Genomic DNA, 16,889 nt, shown 5'->3' with positions numbered 1-16,889 from the left:
AGGATTTCTACAGATGTCTACATATGCCCAGTTTGAGGGCTATTTCATTGTGCTGCCATTGGTGTGGATGGTTTGTGACCCTCTCACTTTGTTTTGTCCAGAGCAGCCTGTGACTGCATTTATGTCAGGGCTTTGGCTTCTCAATGTAGACAAATTCCTGCACAGCCTGGAAAGGGCAGTGGGCTGGATGGGGAAAGCTCAGGCTGTTTGGGTAGGAAATTGTACTTTCCATTGAAAACAACGTGAATTATTTGTCCTGGCTTTCCACTCCCTCAGCTGCACTATAGAGAAATTCTTGAAATTTTCCTAAGCAGTTCCCTACAAAATCTGAAAGAGAATTTCAAAAAGCAGTTTGTTGTGGAGAGCTAATGGAAAGAATGAGGAGTTCAGACACACCAGGAACACATAGAATTAGGCTGGATACATAACAACGTTGTTCCATGTAGCTTTTTAAAGATGTGCTTATAATTAGTCATGAAACATCACTGTTCACAAAACCTTTTAAAATCAGTGAAATCACTGCTCTTTCACTCTGCAGCAGTGCATCACAGCTGTGCTGCACAGATTCATAGGGCTGCTGTCAGGGCATTGGGCTTTGCATGCTTTGCTTGGAAAGGCTGCCCTGAGAACTGGGACACCTGGGAAAATCAGATCTTGAGAACATTTGTGTGCAGATAATCCCTGTAATTCACTGAGGTCGAAGTTAGCAGGACTTTAATTTGTCTGAGATTGAACCTCAAGCCCCTGGGGGCACATGCCTTTAGCAGCTATACTTCCTGATTGTGGAACTCATTTCCTATTTCTGTCTGAAACCTAAACAGATTGAAAAGGTCAGAGTTGAACTAAAGACAAATATTTCCTGCTACTTTTGATGGCAAATTGCCCTGACTCTTGCATGAGGACAAAGATGCTAATGCACAGGGTAAGGATTAATGCTGTAAACCCATACCAGTGTCACAACCCACCACAGTTTAAGTGGTCTGTTGGTGTTTCTGTTGGTGCCTGTTGTTGGCATCAGGAGTCAGACCCTGGTAACAGATCTGGTTCTACAAATAGTATTTCTGTTGCAGAGATTTTATGGCACTTCAGAGAAATAATGGTTAATTGTTACTTTGAGAACCTTTTTGGAGTTCTCAAGCCCATGAGTTGTTGAGAGCTTTTTGTCCATATTCACATTAAAAAAATGTGGTAGTTGGGTATCAGGTGTTTTTATCACTAAATTCTTGTTTATCAAGATACACTGAGAAAGAGGGAACATTTAGTCCAATTGTCCAAAACTCTCCATAAGGATTGATTTAATAAGTTTAATTTTTCCCTCCTTTTTAAGCACAGACCAAACTTGCAGGGGTGCAAATAAGTTCAATCAAAAAAGAAGAAGTCAGGAGGAAGGAGGGAAATGAAGAAAATAGGAGGAGGTCCAGGGGAAGAGTGAAAATATATAGTGCAAGAAATTGTCAGAGCACCAGAAAAGAGTTTGTCCCTTGTGCTGTGCTGAGCCCCTGGGGTGCAGAGTGATGTTTTACAATGCTCTGTGAATGCCACCACTGCTGGGGAGACACAGCACTACAGTCCAGAGAGACATGGGTCTCTCAAAGGCAATTGTCACCCCACATCTTTTCCAAGGGGTGTAGCACAGAGCTCTCTATCTTCAGTTAAAACCCCACTGCTTATGAAAGGCTTCATGGGAGCTTTTTGTGGATTGCAAACTGGTACAGCCTTGCTTTCTGGCAATACAATGTCTTTTAGATGTCACGCTTAGGTGTTAATTCTTGACTCTCTAGAAATGTCTCCCAAATAAACACCTAAGATAAAGAAGCCTTGTCTTTCTAGTCCTTGTCCTGATGATCCTCAAGAAATAATAGATTTAATTGAAAAATCCTTTACTTTAAACTTTTGACTTTTTAAGGAGATCTATACATCTCATTTTTAATGCATCTCTTTGGGATTAAAAGCAAGCACTCAAGTCTACCACTTCTTGTGGTAGGTTTCATATATGAAAGGAAATTGCTGTCTTGCTTCCCCCTGCTGCATATCCAAGTCCTGTGTGGTGTGGACACAGTTTTGCAGTGGTAGTGCTGTTACATGGATTGGTCACTAGATGATACCCTTATGCTGTATTTAATATTTCTCTGGTTTCATATTGGTAACATTTGAGCAACATTCTGCAGCAGTAGGTTGTAGATCTCATGAGTGAGGTCCAACAGAATGAACATATGGTGCCATATTTGATCCTAGTTTGCAGCTGCTAAATATAACTAATATGAAGCAAACCCCAAGATTTATTTTCTCTGCTGCAGCTACAATAATAAAGTGACAATAGGCACTGGCAGCAAGAGGAAAGTGGCTGGCAGGATTGAGTCTTTGAAATTTATTTTCTTTGACAAATTATAGTTTATAGTAGGAAGTGGTTTCTTCCTTTTGAGGTTCTCTTTTAAAGCTATTGTTATTGTAGGATAGTTGAGAGAAGAGAGCAAAATCCGGTATGTTAGTGCAAGTGGAGGAATATTGTGAACTCAAAGCTTTCTTTATTCAAATATTGTTACTGTAGTGTCTGTGTTGGGAGATAATGTATATTAAGAGGGGCAAGAACAGCTGGTACCATCTCTTGTTTTTTGACAAAACTGTCAAAAAGAATTGCATTAATCTAATCTCTTCCTCAGCAATGATTGTGTCTTGCCCCCCTTATAAATAGCAGCTTCAAATTTTTATACCCAGACCAAGAACTAACTCAGGAAACTGGTGTGGTTTTGTTTAGATTTTGCTCCTCCTGTCTGTTCACAGCTGAGTTTAAATTAATTTTAGCATTAGAGTCAAGTGATGAGAATTGCTATGGAAATTTTTAGATTTTTGTTTCTTTTCTGGGATGAAGCACCGTTACTTGAGGTTGGTAAATGGATGTTTGCAATCTAAGTATTAATGCAGCTTGAAAATAGTGGCATCCTGCAGCTGTCGTGGCCATGGTGGTATTCCTCTGTTTGGAACTACTAGAAACATGAAATGGGATTTAATTTGACCAAATGTAAACATTTACATCTAAGTTAGTAGCCTAAGGCTCTTTTTTACAGTCAGAGGAAGTCTAGACAATATGGCCAGTGTGGTCTGTGGTGCAGTTCTTCCCATCTCAAACATGAAAATAGGTCAGATGAATTGTGACCCAGAAATATTTGTTTCTTTCAAGGCACCAAATCTTGACCTCAAGCCAAGTAAGTGCTACCACTGCCATTCCATCAAGAGAAATTAGTTTTGGTGCTTTGGTTTAACTTTTTTCACTGAAGTTGTTTTCACATTAATCAAATGTCTGCAGTCACTTAGTGGGAGGGTGATGAGGTATTTCTTTAAGAGAGCAGCCTGTGTTTATGCTTTCTCTCCAACACTTTCCAGTTCCAAAACTCCAAAGGCTTCTGGGAGAAACTCAACTCAAACTTGGAGAGTGTGAAGTATGCAGAGCCACACTTGCACTACCACAGTAACATGCTCAGGAGGGAATGGCGTAACCTTTCAGAAGAGGTGAGTGAGAAGCACTGGAGTTGAAACACTTGAACTCTCCAGGACTGTCTCTGAAATGGGTGTTTTAAAGTCAAGCATGGATGGGTTGGCTTTTTTATTCTGAAGATAAATAAATGGGAATCCGATTATCGGAAGCGCAAAGACTTGCAGTCATTTCACCTAAGGTGATTGCCTGTAAGTTTTATTCTGTTAGAGTAATGCAAGGAACTAAAGAAAAGCAGAGCTTGCACTTATTGTCATAAGGTTTACATGTGTGTGAGTGAGTGCCTATGAGCATGGGCACTTGGAAGATGCTGTGAGGCCCCACTGTGTTTCATTTCCATTCAAAGAGAAAACCAAATTTATTTCTCATCTTCATTCTGTCAGAGAGTATTTTATTTGGTCTTCTGTTTTGTTAATTTTGGGATTTTTGTTTGTTTACAAACCAGAGAGATGAGAGAAGAACCACAGCATATTTGAGGAATATTTTTGAAAATGCCAAAAAGTATGTACTGGTTTCTATTGTATTTACCCCTTCTTATTTTGCACAAGTATGTTGGAGGATTTAATGTGCCATTTAATTAGTTGATTAGATATCTTTAAAGAAGATTATCCTGGTGAAAATCAGTTATTGGAATCCTTGTAACCACCACAGCATGATCTGAAATACAGGCCTCTAGAGCTAGGGAATTTATGGTAGATGTGAAGTTATTCTTATGCAATCTAGACAGATAGAATTTTTTTAATGCTATCTAGGATTTTTACTACATTTAGTCACATGTCCTGTTCTCAGATTTCTTTAGCCATCTTTGAAAGATCAAAGGCTTATTTGAGTTTTAATGATGTTATGCAAGCCTTTAGAGTATTGCATATGAAACAGACTGATTTTTGTTTCAAACCCCAGGGTGCTTTCTCATCTGAACACTTGGGACTCTGGTAAGGAAAACCTTTCTTGATGTAGTCCTTGGCTCTAACACTTAGGTTTATTAGAATGTTTCCACCCAGCTGTTGTTTGCTAAAACTCAGTTGCTAAGTGTGTTTTCAACACAGAAGAGTTTGGGGATTAAAGATGAGAAAAAAACATTCATGTACTGACTAGGAAATGCTTGAAAATAAAGTCCCTAATTCATATTGAATCTAAAAACATAAGCAGTGAAACTTTGTCTGCTAAAGGATATCTTCTTCAAGATTTTTCTTGTGGAGCAGAGTGTCAATGACACCATGTTAGTGTTGAGTCTTGTCCACTTACAGATGCCTTTGCAACATCAGAACTTGTGCAGGAGATTAGAGCTGCTGAAAACACATGGTGTAGAGAGAGGAGGTGTAATGAATTTCCTTAGGCCAGATACCCTTGAGATTTTTTGATGCTCTCTTCCTCTGTCACAAATAAGTAAACCTGAATTTTAGTAGTGTATTATGTTCCTGCTGTTCACACATTAGTGCCTTCTATGTGCCCTGCCACTGTGTGCTGTGACATGATGCTGATCAAAGTGCTGCTTGGTCCTTTTGTTACCAAGAATTTTCAGTGTACTCATTTCCAGCTCCTGACAGCACTCATCTGTATCACTGCTAGTTATTGCAAAGGGCTCTGACTTGGAGAGACTTGTATCAACTTTGTGAACCTCAACTTGGTTTTTTCAAAGGTGCTTATCCATAAAGAAGTCAGATGTTTAACTGTGACTAGATACTTTCTAAATAGCTGCCAACCAGTAACAACAACAGTGTTTCCCTGTACATTTATCCTTGAGTGCTTTAAAATCAAGCAGCACAGGTCTTTGTGCTGCTAAGTGCTGGTGTAAATATATTTGAAGGTGAGCAAAAATAGGTGAAAATTTTGTAAGAGTTCAGCAGTTGGTTCTATAAAATCTTAAGTTGGTTTTATCTATATCATGAAATAGAAGATTGATTTTCTTCCTTTGTTTTCGTAGACAGGAAGCACTGATTAGGAAATACAGGTTATTAATTTCAGTAGACACTGTAATCTCCTTCCATTTAGTTAGAGAAGTGTTCTTTTCATAGTGGTCTGCAAATCTGAGTAACAGAAGCAGCCAGACCATGGGAGAGAATCAGGGGGAGGTGATTCCCTGGACTATTTACTTTCTGTCTAGCCGTTTCCCTGGAAAACCCATGCAGCTGCTAGAGTTTATTTGTTTGTAAATGACAAGATCTAAGTAGCACATTACCACTGGTGTTACCAGGAGGTTCTCTCTGCCTCTTTGGTCTCTTGAGTCACCACACTGTGATAACTCTTACTTAAATATCAAAGAGAAGTGGATGTCAGATAAAGGGTTATTTTCCAGTTTTCAGTTCTCTTATTCAGTCCATGGCTCTTCAGTGTCTTAGTTCTGTAGCTGAGTAGATCAAACCACAGTTTCTGTGTGCTTGTCTGTTCCTAAGTACTTTTGAAGCTGGTTGAATTCTTGTGATATTTCTGTAGTGCCATGTCCTTGAACGATTGTTGCTCTGTTTGTTCTAGAGGCGAGGCTGGTACCTCTCTTTGAAGAGGAGGATTATCAGCAGCAGTTGCTCATGGGACTGGTATGTGCTTTTGTCAGTGTGCACTAGAGGACGCACAGGCTCCACAGATGCTCCACAGTGCTCAGTGGCAGCTCACTCAGGGTAGCTCTGGGGAAAACGTGGCATTTCCTAAGTTTTACAGTTCAGCATCATGATATTATCTTAGCAGGTCATCGTAAGGCATAGGGGAAAAACAGGAATAGAAAGTTAATTTGTCCAAATGCGTTTTCCCAATATAACTTTGGCCAGAAACCAGGAGGACAACCTAATCTGTCAGTTATTTTTGGACTGCTTTATGCCTTTGAAACATATATAAGTGAATTCCTCCCCCCGCCAGCTTCTCTCAATTTGATGAGCAGAGATCTTCTTGCTCCTCAATTTAACACCTTTTTTACTGTTTCTTTTTCCTTCTCCCTCATTTCTGAGGCTGGTATGGCCATTCTGAGGTCCCTTCTTCTTTTGCACTGTTCTCACTGCTGATCTCCCTATAGGATCTACCATCTCTATGCTTCTGGGCAATAAATCCTGTCTCAAATCCCCACCTGTCCTCCCTCTGTCTATATGCACATCTTGGCTTATCTCTTCTTCTCTTACTTTTAAAATCAACTAACTTCAGCATGCACCAGAAAGTCTCAGCAGTGAAGAGCAGATCAACACTATCCTGTCTGTTCACATCTGAGGCAAATTTTCCTTCTTTTCAGTTGTCTCTCTGCTTCCAAGTTTTGCCTCTCATTCTCTGAAGCTTCTCTACATTCCTTCCCCTCTGAATATTCAGACAGATCCAAAAAGCAGGTCACTTTGTCTATGCCTGACTCATACCTGTATTGCCGTCTCGACACACTGAGATTAATCTACATATAAGTTCCTTGAGACAGATCTTTATTTACTCTGGTTTCACCCTGAGCTTCTTAGTAATCCTCAGAAAAGAGCCAGCATGGACTTGAGTTGCAATGTGAAGCTACATGAGGTCAGCAAGTATTTCAGAAAGGAGAGAGTAGGGAGTGGCATGGACTGTATGCTAAAAAACACCCAACTTTAATCACTTCACAATTAATGTTTAACCTGGAATTGCCATTAATCACTCTGGTTCTCAGGTTCTTGGCAACTACCACAAATTGTACTTGGGCTAGTTTTCTCTGTCATAAAATCTCTCAGGTTTATTTGTTTGTAATAAGTACTTATATTCTTAGGATTCAATGTTCATATTTAAATCCTTTCACCCTGTTCCCTTGGCTTTAAACAGATAGGTATGAGAACTGTAAGCTTTTTCTTTTCAATATGATTGAAAGTTCAACTTAGTATTAATTTGGCTGAATTTGCACTAAGTAACCATTTTGAATATTCACATCTGCTGCTGAGTTTAGCAAGTTTGTGCAGTAGCTTGGGATCTCACTCTGAACTGGAATTTTGTAATGGGGAAATGTTTTGTTGAGGCAAAGCCTATTGATCAGGCCCTGCACCTGCTGCAGCTTTTGTGTCTCTGAAGATGGCCAATGACAACAAATTGTTGACTTTTTTCCCCTAGATGGTTGCTCAGCTAAAGGATCACCTTATGAGACATCTACAATATGTTGGAAAAAAGAAGATTGACCAAATAGTTTTGGATTACGTTGCAAACCTGGTTAGTTTGATTTCATAGTCACTATTGTGAGCAAGTGTGTATTTGTTGGATTGTAGGTCCTTGGGTTGTATATAGTATGTATTTGGTGGGAAGAAATTGTTTTTAAGATATTTAAACCTATTTTTCAGCCTAATACTGTATAAATTCATAATGAAAATTATTATTATTTTTACATTATTAAAAGACTTGTACCAATCACTCAGAATACAGAAGAAACAGTTCAATTTACAGCTTATGCAAATATGTTCTACTTCCAGAAATAAAATGGGAACTCATCCTGAATGTTTAAAGCCATTAGATCCATTTCAGTTCCTGTAGAACACATTGCTGCAGGTCTTGAATAATGAAAGTGCCACCGGGGGAAATAAAAAATGAACAAAACAAGATGTCACTACAATCTGACATGTGGGTAAATCACCACCACTCCTACACAGTGCCTTTGGTGTGCTGTGCGTGTGACAGGAGACAGTTTTGCATGAGGAAGTCTTTGTGAACTACTGTGAAAACTTGCTTTCCAAATTCTTATTTTTGTGTCTTTCATCCTTTTAAAAAAAACTTGAAAAAGAAAAAAAAGCTACAAAGATCACTAACTGTTTTGCACAGAAGTTATGTACTTGGTTTTGTCTGTCTCAAGATTGTTTCCTCTAAGTGTAGAATGCAGAGTCCTCAAAACCTTGCATGGCAACTGTGAATTCTGTTCTTTGTGCCATCCCTGCCCCAGTGTTCAGCAGAAACTCCCCACAGTGCTGTTTTCTGGGGATGAAAACCTTGGGAAACTTCCTTGAGGCTGCTGAGGCCTGCATCTCCTGTGTGAGTCAGTTGCTGTGTCAATGTCACAGTGTTCTCTGAACCGCTGCAGCCTCACTGCCATTCTTGACTTTTCAGGTCGCACTTTGACAACTTCACGAGTTATTTCACTGGTAATTGGCAGAGTTTTATGTATCTGTGTAGGAAAGAAACTAAAACTAGTGCCTGATTAAAATAGGAACAGTGGAACATTTATTCTCTTTTTATTCAATTTCTAATAACTATTTGTTCACTTTTAGTAAAAACTAAGATAAAAAATGTGAAAATATCTATTCAACCTTGATCTGTAAGGCTAAATTATTGTAGACTAAATCTTGCAAAACAAATCTCTGCCCTCCCCACAAGCAAAGTCTCATGACTAATTCTCTCAACTCAGTTGACAGGCTTGTTCTTAGAAAAGCTACTATAAACAAAGATAATGTGCCTCTAAAAATTGCTTCTGCTTTCTATTGGTGCATCTTACATACTGTTTGGAAATCTTTAGAAATTATTTCATTTTTAAACTCATGTTTCCCCTTATCCCAACTAGAATCTCTTATATCTCAAACCTTTCCATATCCTAAATGTTTCAGAGTTCTTTATGGAAATTATCTGGTTTGAGTCTTACTGAAGTTCTCTGTAGCATCAGCAGTGAGTGACAGAACTATTGAAACTAATGAAACAGGAAGAGACTTGAAATTTGTCTGTTTACTTTCATAAAATACTTTGCGTTACATTCAGGAACTCAGGAGTGGCTGAGATTAGGCTCTGTGGTGAGTAGTCACTGTGTAAATCAATGGCAGCAGAAGCTGGAGAAGCCAAAACTTGGGAGCACTAAGAGTTCCTTATGAAACAACAGGCAAAGGCTGGTTGCTGTCAGAGAACTGTGTGTTCTTGTGTACAGAGAAGTAACATGGGGAAGTGTGAATGACACCTCAGTGGGAGTTCCTTGTTTGCTGAGGAGCTCTGCAGAGCTGGAGTGTGCCTGGTTCCCGTGCCACCTCTCCTGCAGTGGTTGTTGTGTGTCCATAGGCTGTCTCTCCTCTGCAATCACTTTATGTTAGCTTTGCTCCATATATGTTTCTCTCACTCTTTTCATTTCAGTGAGGCAGAAAAGGGGAGAATAACTCACAGAAGCAGTGTGACATTTGCTGCCCTAACAGCAAGTGGAAGGGGAGGCAGGGTGAGCAGGCAGGCCTGAATATACTGCTGAAATTTCTCTGCAAGTCACTGCAGTAGCTGCACATTTTCCCCGGATGTCTGTGGCCAGCTGTCATCTGATGTAGGCTCAGCTGCAGAGGAACAGAAGATAGACACCGTTTGGATTTGAGATTCCTCAGGAGGAGCAGGAACTGTGTCATACTACTGCACAGGAGGGGATCTCAAAGACAGCAAGGCCTTGTCTCACTCCCTTTACTCCTTTGCTCCTGATTCTTTTATTTGACTGCTTTGAAGTCTTTCCTGTAGAAACAGCCAAGGGAGCTGAGCACTTGTGGTTCCCAATTACTTTAGGGGAACCTCAGTTTCTTTGGCACCATTACCTGGAACTGTAGATGCTTCAAGACAAGGTTGACAGCACTGTCAGTCTAGGCCCTCCTGCATGTGCTGTCTTTTTGTTGGTCATATGTTCTCTCATTAGTTTGGAGCACTGCAAGAGAAATGGCTTCAAGTATGTGCCCAAAAATCATTGTGTGTCTGTTACTCAGTGGAAAGCAGCCCCACCTGGTGTAGCTCTTAATTTGGCTGGCCCAGACACCCACTGCTAACCTCGGACAGGAAGCTGCCTGTGCTCCTTCCATCAGACAGATAGTGCTGCCTTTCTCTCATGCACATTATCTTGTGTGTTACGTTCTAAAAAAAAGATTGAGATGTGGATTATCTTTCTGTATGCATTTTCTACATTGCCAAGGGTAGATACTGATCTCCAAAGCGAGCTGTGCTGTTAGTGAGGGTGTCACATCACAAACGTTTATGTATTTAAGATGCAAGTATGTTGTGATAGCTTGGATGGTTGTGACTTGAGAAGTTAGCTTTCTGTGCCCTGTGTTGTTAAGCAAGAAATACTTATTCTGAAGTAGCATACTCTTGAAAACCATTTGTGTTGCACAAATAATAATTGGTGATTTTGGGGCTTATAAGAACCTTCACTTTAACACTGATCCTTCAGATCCAGCTGCAGTTCCTGATGCAGAGGCCTTAGCTGCACTCTCTGTGCTGGCCAGAGGTGAAATTCATTCCAGCAGCAGGTCTGGTTCTTGTGACCGTTCTGTGGAAACTGGAAATCACACATTTCCTAGAAAACTTGCTATACTCCAGAAAGATTAAATTGGATCTTTCCACTGCATCTAGAAAGTGTGGGGATGGCAAGTATTAGGTAGGTATTTTGCATTAGGCAGCTGTGCGGGCCTGGCTCAAGTCACGGTGGACAGGAAAGGTACTACCTTGTAGAGCTTTCTGGCCAAGGTACAGAGGAGCACTCAGGAGCATTACTGAAGATGAATATTCCAGTTCTGGCCTTTGCATGTGGATCTCTCCTGTGTCTCCTGTTTCTCTCTTGCTCAGAGCCTGCGATGAGTCAGACAATGGAGAGGGCAAAGAAAAGGGTTCCTAACTTCTTGTGACACCTCTTTGCAGAACAGGGGTCAGACTAGTTTCCTGAGTTTCCTGGGATTGATTGATTGCTGTGCTTTGAGGGCCAGAGATAAAAGGTGCAGAGGAAATGTCTCAGTAGTGTTACTGAGATGTGGAAGTGGTTACACATGACAACCATGAGGAAGTCATTTCAACTCTTGCGTGCATGGTTTCTCTTTCAGCTGCAGAAGCTGAGAAGGCCCAAGTGAGAACAGGGCTTGTGGCTTTGGTATATGCTGACTGTGTGTGGTGGACGTCAGTTTGGGAGCACAAAAAACAACAACATGGGCCGAGGGGTTGTTTCACTTCACTGGGGACAGGAAGGAAACTCAATAGATGAGGAGAGGCATTTGCTTGTCTCATTTTTCCTCCTTGCCAGGACTAGATCTGTGATTCCTCCTGCAGACTTTTCTTGGCAAACTGAACATTCCACTGTGTTCAACGTTTTCCACTTTTGCTGAGCCCTTGGGACTGTTCCTTGCCAAATGCTCAGCCACTTGGACATGCTGTTTTGCTTTCGCGGCAAACAGATCTTTGAGAATTTGCTGCAAGAGCTTGAGATCAGTTATCTCCAAGAAGCACAGTGTGTTAAGTTGCTGTATGTCTTGCATGATGCTTTGATAAGCTGGAAGCACTTTAAACTGCTGGAATAGGGCAATTTCATTACAATTCAGATTTTAATAACTTAACATTTAAAGGCCCTAGAGAAAAAAATGAAGACTTAGTAGAGAGTCCCATGAGATGCTTTTAACATAAACTGGTGTGTGGAATGAATGAAGGCCAAGGGCTTGCTGTACACAGGCTCCTGGAAACCTCCAGTCTTCTTTTTTTTTTTTTTTTTTTTTTTTTTTTTTTTTTTTTTTTTAGCTGAATCTGGTGCATCGAATAATGAAAGAAGTTTGGAGGAGATACCAGCTTCATTCCTGTACCTTCTGCTTGTGAGCAAGTGATTTGTTAAAGTTTTCAGCCTGCCTTTTGGATTATGGGTGTAATGATTTTGGTCCTTCATCAGTAGAACTCGTTTGAACAGTCAATGCTTATGCTGCTGTCAGTGTCAATGTTACTGTCTCTTACTCTTCCTAAGGATCCTGCTGGCCCCCCCTAGGCCAGTGTGAATATTAACCACAGGCAGTGTTATGGCTGGACTTCAAACCTGCTGAATTTGGAGTGGTCCTAAGCTGGGTGGTGGGTGTTAAAACACCGATAAAAGCCAGGTCACTTACACCAGCACCCTTTTACCTGTTGCTGCTGATTCCAGGTACTACTGAGAGCCTTGTAAATGTGCATCAGTGGGGGGAGGAGATGAGGACACCACAGGGACTTGATGTGTCTGCAGCACTGGGCAGCTGGTGCTGGCTGAGACACCTCTGGAAACAAGGCAGCATCCCATGGCCCTCAATCCCAAAGGCAGGCATTCAGTGCATTCCCAGTATGGCAAATTGACCCTCTCTGCAGGAGAGTGTGGGCACCTGGGGTTCTTATTGTGTTGCTACTTCGTTAACTGCAGTGATGAGAGAGGAAGTGCAGGAGAGTTTGCAGTGTTCCACATCATGAGTCGGATTCTGGAAGCAGCAAATGGCATGTGCATGCCTTTACCTCCTGGTAAGTTCTGTGTTTTGCTATTTTAATAGTGAGTGAGGAGAGCAGTGCTATAAATTCCTCCCAGCACAGCACTGGTTGCAGCACATGTCAAGTTAGCTTTGGCAATATTGACATCCATTCAAGTCAGTTATAGAAGGGAAGGCCCTTGATAAACCTATACAAGTGAAATGAAGCCAAACTAAATAGCTACTGGAAACAGAGAAAACTAAACAGAGGTTTCCAGTGGAATGCGTGGATGCAGTCTTATCTTAGAACTAAGATTTAGACTCTGTTCACATACATATATTTTTAGGCAGCTGGGTTTCAGTGTCAAGAGCTACAAGGGAAAATCCTATTCCTGTAGCAGATAGAGTGTTTTTTCTCATGCTCTTGCCCTACTAATAATTTTCAGTTTTTTCTTGAAGGGATTACTTCCAGTCTTGATGGAAAAGCTGGTCTTAATAGTAGACTTTAATTTCCTAGAGCTCCTCATAATTGTTTACAGCATTTTAAAGCACTTGCTTATTTTCAGTAGGGAAAGACATCTTGACATCTTGATATGTTAATGCTTTCCAATTCTGTTTGAATCTTTCTGTGGTTTATTTCCTGATCTGTCTTCAGTCACTGAAACTGCTTTTGGTAAGAGTTTGTCCCTCAGTCTGTGTGGGCACAAATGCCAGACAGTGTTACATGATAACAAGACCATCGTCAGGCTGGTGTTAAAGGAGAAGCTGAAGTGTTAACACTGCCTGTGGGACGGTCTGGGTGGCAGTGACATCCTGAGGGTGGTGAGGCCTCAGGTTTTGATTAATTAGGAGGAGAGAGAGATATAAAAGACAAATTAATAGAACAACTCAGATACAAGGCAACAGCTTGGAGTCATTTAGTCATAGACATGACTTTAAAGACTGTTTTCAATCCCCTCAGCTTTCTTATTTCTGACAGGATTGTACTTGAGAGGACTTAAAGGATATCTAAATAAGACTACCTGACTTGATAAATTGATTTCCTCATCAATTATAAACAATCAGAAATAAAGGGAAGTGATGGCTTTAGCTAAAGTAATTCCAGTCTCTAAAAGAGAAAGAACTAAATATTGTACCAAACAAGTTTGTCTCTTTCATAGGTTTTCACACTCTGCATCTGGGCCTTGGTGTTCGATGTCTCCCTCTGCACACCCTCCTGCACTATATTGACAATGGGATCTTGCAATTGACAGAAACGTGTGTCAGGAAATTGCTGAAAGGTACAGTGAACGTGGTGTTTCATTTGTTACCAGCCAGCTAACTGGGAGTGTTGTCCTTGGAGCCACTCCCCTTGGAGGTTTTATTGCCCAGGACACTCAGCTCTTGGAGTGTTATTTCAGGGAGGGTTGTAGCTGATGATGTTGCCTTCCTGAAAGGAGAAATTTTGGGCTCAGGCTATGTGATTGGCCTTTCCACAGCACACAAATAAATACCTGTGTGAGAGAATTTGAGTTTGTAGTTTTTCCACTTGAGACTTCTTAGAAAAGCAAATACTAAATCATAGGATTTGGTGGGGAATTCCTGTGACTCTGTGAAAGTGCACACCTGTGTGTGAGGAAGTTAGTCTGCTATTCAGCTTTTGCTTTATGTTTGGCATGAGAGGAACAGGTCTGTCATGGTGACCTCATGGCTGAGGAAGCTTATGGAGCAGATCATCTTGAGTGCCATCCCATGGTGTGTGCAGGCCAAGCAGAGATCAGACCCAGCCGGCAGGGGTTTGTGAAAGGCAGGTCCTGCTTTATCAGCCTGAGCTCCTTCCATGACCAGGTGACTCACACAGTGTGAGGAAAAGGCTCTGGGTGTTCTGTGTTTAGTAAAGCCTTTGACACCATTTCCCACAGCATTCTCCTGGAGAAACCAGCTGATCCTGGCCTGGATGGGAGCACTGTTCACTGGGGATGAAACTGGCTGGACAGATAAAGCTGGGCCCAGAGTGGAGGGGAATGGAGTGACATCCAGTGGTGGCTGGTCCCCAGTGGGGCTCCCCAGAACCCAGTATTGGGGCCAGTCCCGTTTAATATCTTTGTCAATGATCTGGACAAGAGGATTGAGTCCTTCCTCAGCCATTTTGCAGATGACACCAAGTTGGGCAGGAGGGTAGGAGGGCTCTGCAGACAGATATGAACAGGCTGGATTGATGGGCTGAGGAAAATTGTGTGAGGCTCAACAAAGCCAGGTGCTGGGTCCTGCCCTTTGGTCACAACAACCCCAGACAGCATCACAGGTGGGGGCAGAGTGGCTGCAAAGCTGCCCAGGCACTGCTGCTCAGTGGTGGCTGAATGTGAGCCAGCTGAGCCCAGTGATGGGCTATTTCTCCAGTGTCCAAGAAAAGGGACAACAAAATATGCTGTATCAGTCAGTGCCTGATCTTGATACATGAAATATAAACTTGGAGAGTTGTACTCAGTCAAAGTGCATTTGAATTACTGTATAAATTATTACACAAAATGGTGAAGTTATGGACAAATATACAGAAATATATTTGTACACATGATATAAATTTAAATAACAGTCCTTATTTATGTAATATAATGTAAATAACAGTCTCATATTTTAAATTGAAATTTTCATTTCACTAAGGAAGTGATGTTTATTCTGAATGTCTTCAGTGAAAGTTTGTTATGTGATTAGTTTGTTTGATTTGCTTTTTTTCCCTGTTGCTTATAGATCTGGATGACACTGAACAGAATGAAAAGCTGAAGTTTAGTATTGTCATGAGGCTTCCAGAGGTAACTAATGGCTTTAGTTGTAATTTCTTGGATTTTGGAATAGATAGGAAAATCCTCCTTGTGCATATGGTCAAACCAGTGAAAGGCTTGCCTGTCATTCAAATAGAGCCTGATTCAAATATAACCACAATATCCACAGTTTCTCCACCTGCTGCTCCTGGACTGTAGGATACCCTGTAAACTTAAATTATAGATTTGTCCATAGTGTTTTATAGAATCTCCAGTATCCTACAGAAGTTAACAAGATTGACACTGTTATGCTGAGTACTCATTTGCATAAGGCAATGAGGGCTTAAAGGGGCTTTAATGCGGGTTTTGTGTGTGGTTTTTAGCATCCACAGAGTCTTTCTCACTTGTGACCTCTGCGTTTGGTTCTATACACTTCAAAAAACATGTTCAAAAGTCGGTACAGTAGAAGCTGTAAAGCTGCATCATACCACAGCTTTGTGGCAGGGATGAATGACAAGATATCCCCTCAGTTAAACCTCACAGTCTGACCCACTGACAAGGTGACTTGTGTAGCCACAAGAGCTGGTTACTGGTCCTTCAAAAAACCTCCTAGCAGAATGGGAGATACACTTCTCCTTTTCCCCTTTTGCTCTTAGTGAAGAGCACAGGACTGCAGGGGAAGCACAAGATGTCAAGAACCAGAGGAACACCAGGGATCCCCCTCGGGGAATGCCTCACTTCGGAACAGGCTTTTCTCCACATGAGTTGCCCATTGTTTGCTCGTTATGTGCTGTCACTTATAGTTCAAATGGCCAGAAGTGCTGCTTGGGCTTTCCTCCAACAAAGCCTTCTTTATTTGGCAGCCGTTTTGGGAAGGGGTAGAGGAGGAGAACTCCACAGGATGTTCTTTGTCCTCTGTGTCTTGTTTTGGGCCAGGGCTGGTGAGCTGGGGTCAGCACGGGGCCCCTGAGTTGCCAGCCCTGGGCCTGGTGGGTGGGGAACACCATTCCAACCACGCTCTGACGTGAAGGGCTGAGCTGGGAGAGATTTGGGGAACAACTACTGCTAGCTATGCACAGTAGAGTCAGTGCTTTATTGTATCTATTTACAGCTTTGGGAAAAAATGCCAGGAATAGTCTGTTTGCCAGAAAGGTCACTTTGGGGTGACTCAGACTATTTTGAGCAGGTTTCATGCAGTGGGTGACTTCAGTTCAATCAGAAGAAAGGATTTAGGCAATATTAAACTGTGCAGCATTTACTAAAATGAGCAGTTGCATACAGTTGAAGGGGAGAGGCAAGGGAAGATCTACACAGGGAAAATAACAGAAGGTGGAACCAATTTCTTTTGGGATTGGAAACTTTGAGAAACCTGGTTTTGAATCTCTTTTGTCTCTGGGAATGTGAGTCAATGTTATCAGTTTGCAGAATGATGACCTGAATAATGGGATTCAAACTTACACTCCCAGTATCTTTCCTTGCCAGAATTCTGCTTATCTAAGGTTCCTTAAGACCGAGCCTGAGTAGCCGTGTCCTGAAGGAGCTTTGAGGAATGGGGCATCTATC

At 41.5% G+C, this 16,889-nt stretch overlaps 1 protein-coding gene across 1 annotated transcript in view; it reads left to right on the top strand.

The window, feature by feature from the left end:
- GSAP (gamma-secretase activating protein) overlaps nt 1–16,889 on the top strand; it is a 44,688-nt gene that overhangs the window by 25,044 nt on the left and 2,755 nt on the right. Inside the window, exons 20-28 of the mRNA XM_066318719.1 lie at nt 3,382–3,507; nt 3,936–3,991; nt 4,391–4,422; nt 5,963–6,024; nt 7,529–7,624; nt 11,909–11,979; nt 12,549–12,643; nt 13,749–13,868; nt 15,316–15,377. Coding sequence (XP_066174816.1) covers nt 3,382–3,507; nt 3,936–3,991; nt 4,391–4,422; nt 5,963–6,024; nt 7,529–7,624; nt 11,909–11,979; nt 12,549–12,643; nt 13,749–13,868; nt 15,316–15,377 — 720 coding nt within the window. The remainder of the gene's footprint in view (nt 1–3,381; nt 3,508–3,935; nt 3,992–4,390; nt 4,423–5,962; nt 6,025–7,528; nt 7,625–11,908; nt 11,980–12,548; nt 12,644–13,748; nt 13,869–15,315; nt 15,378–16,889) is intronic.

The sequence above is a fragment of the Sylvia atricapilla genome, chromosome 5 (genome assembly GCF_009819655.1).
Source record: "Sylvia atricapilla isolate bSylAtr1 chromosome 5, bSylAtr1.pri, whole genome shotgun sequence".
Taxonomy (NCBI): domain Eukaryota; kingdom Metazoa; phylum Chordata; class Aves; order Passeriformes; family Sylviidae; genus Sylvia; species Sylvia atricapilla.
Note: the sequence above shows the minus strand (reverse complement) of the source record. Positions and strands in the feature narration are given on the sequence as shown.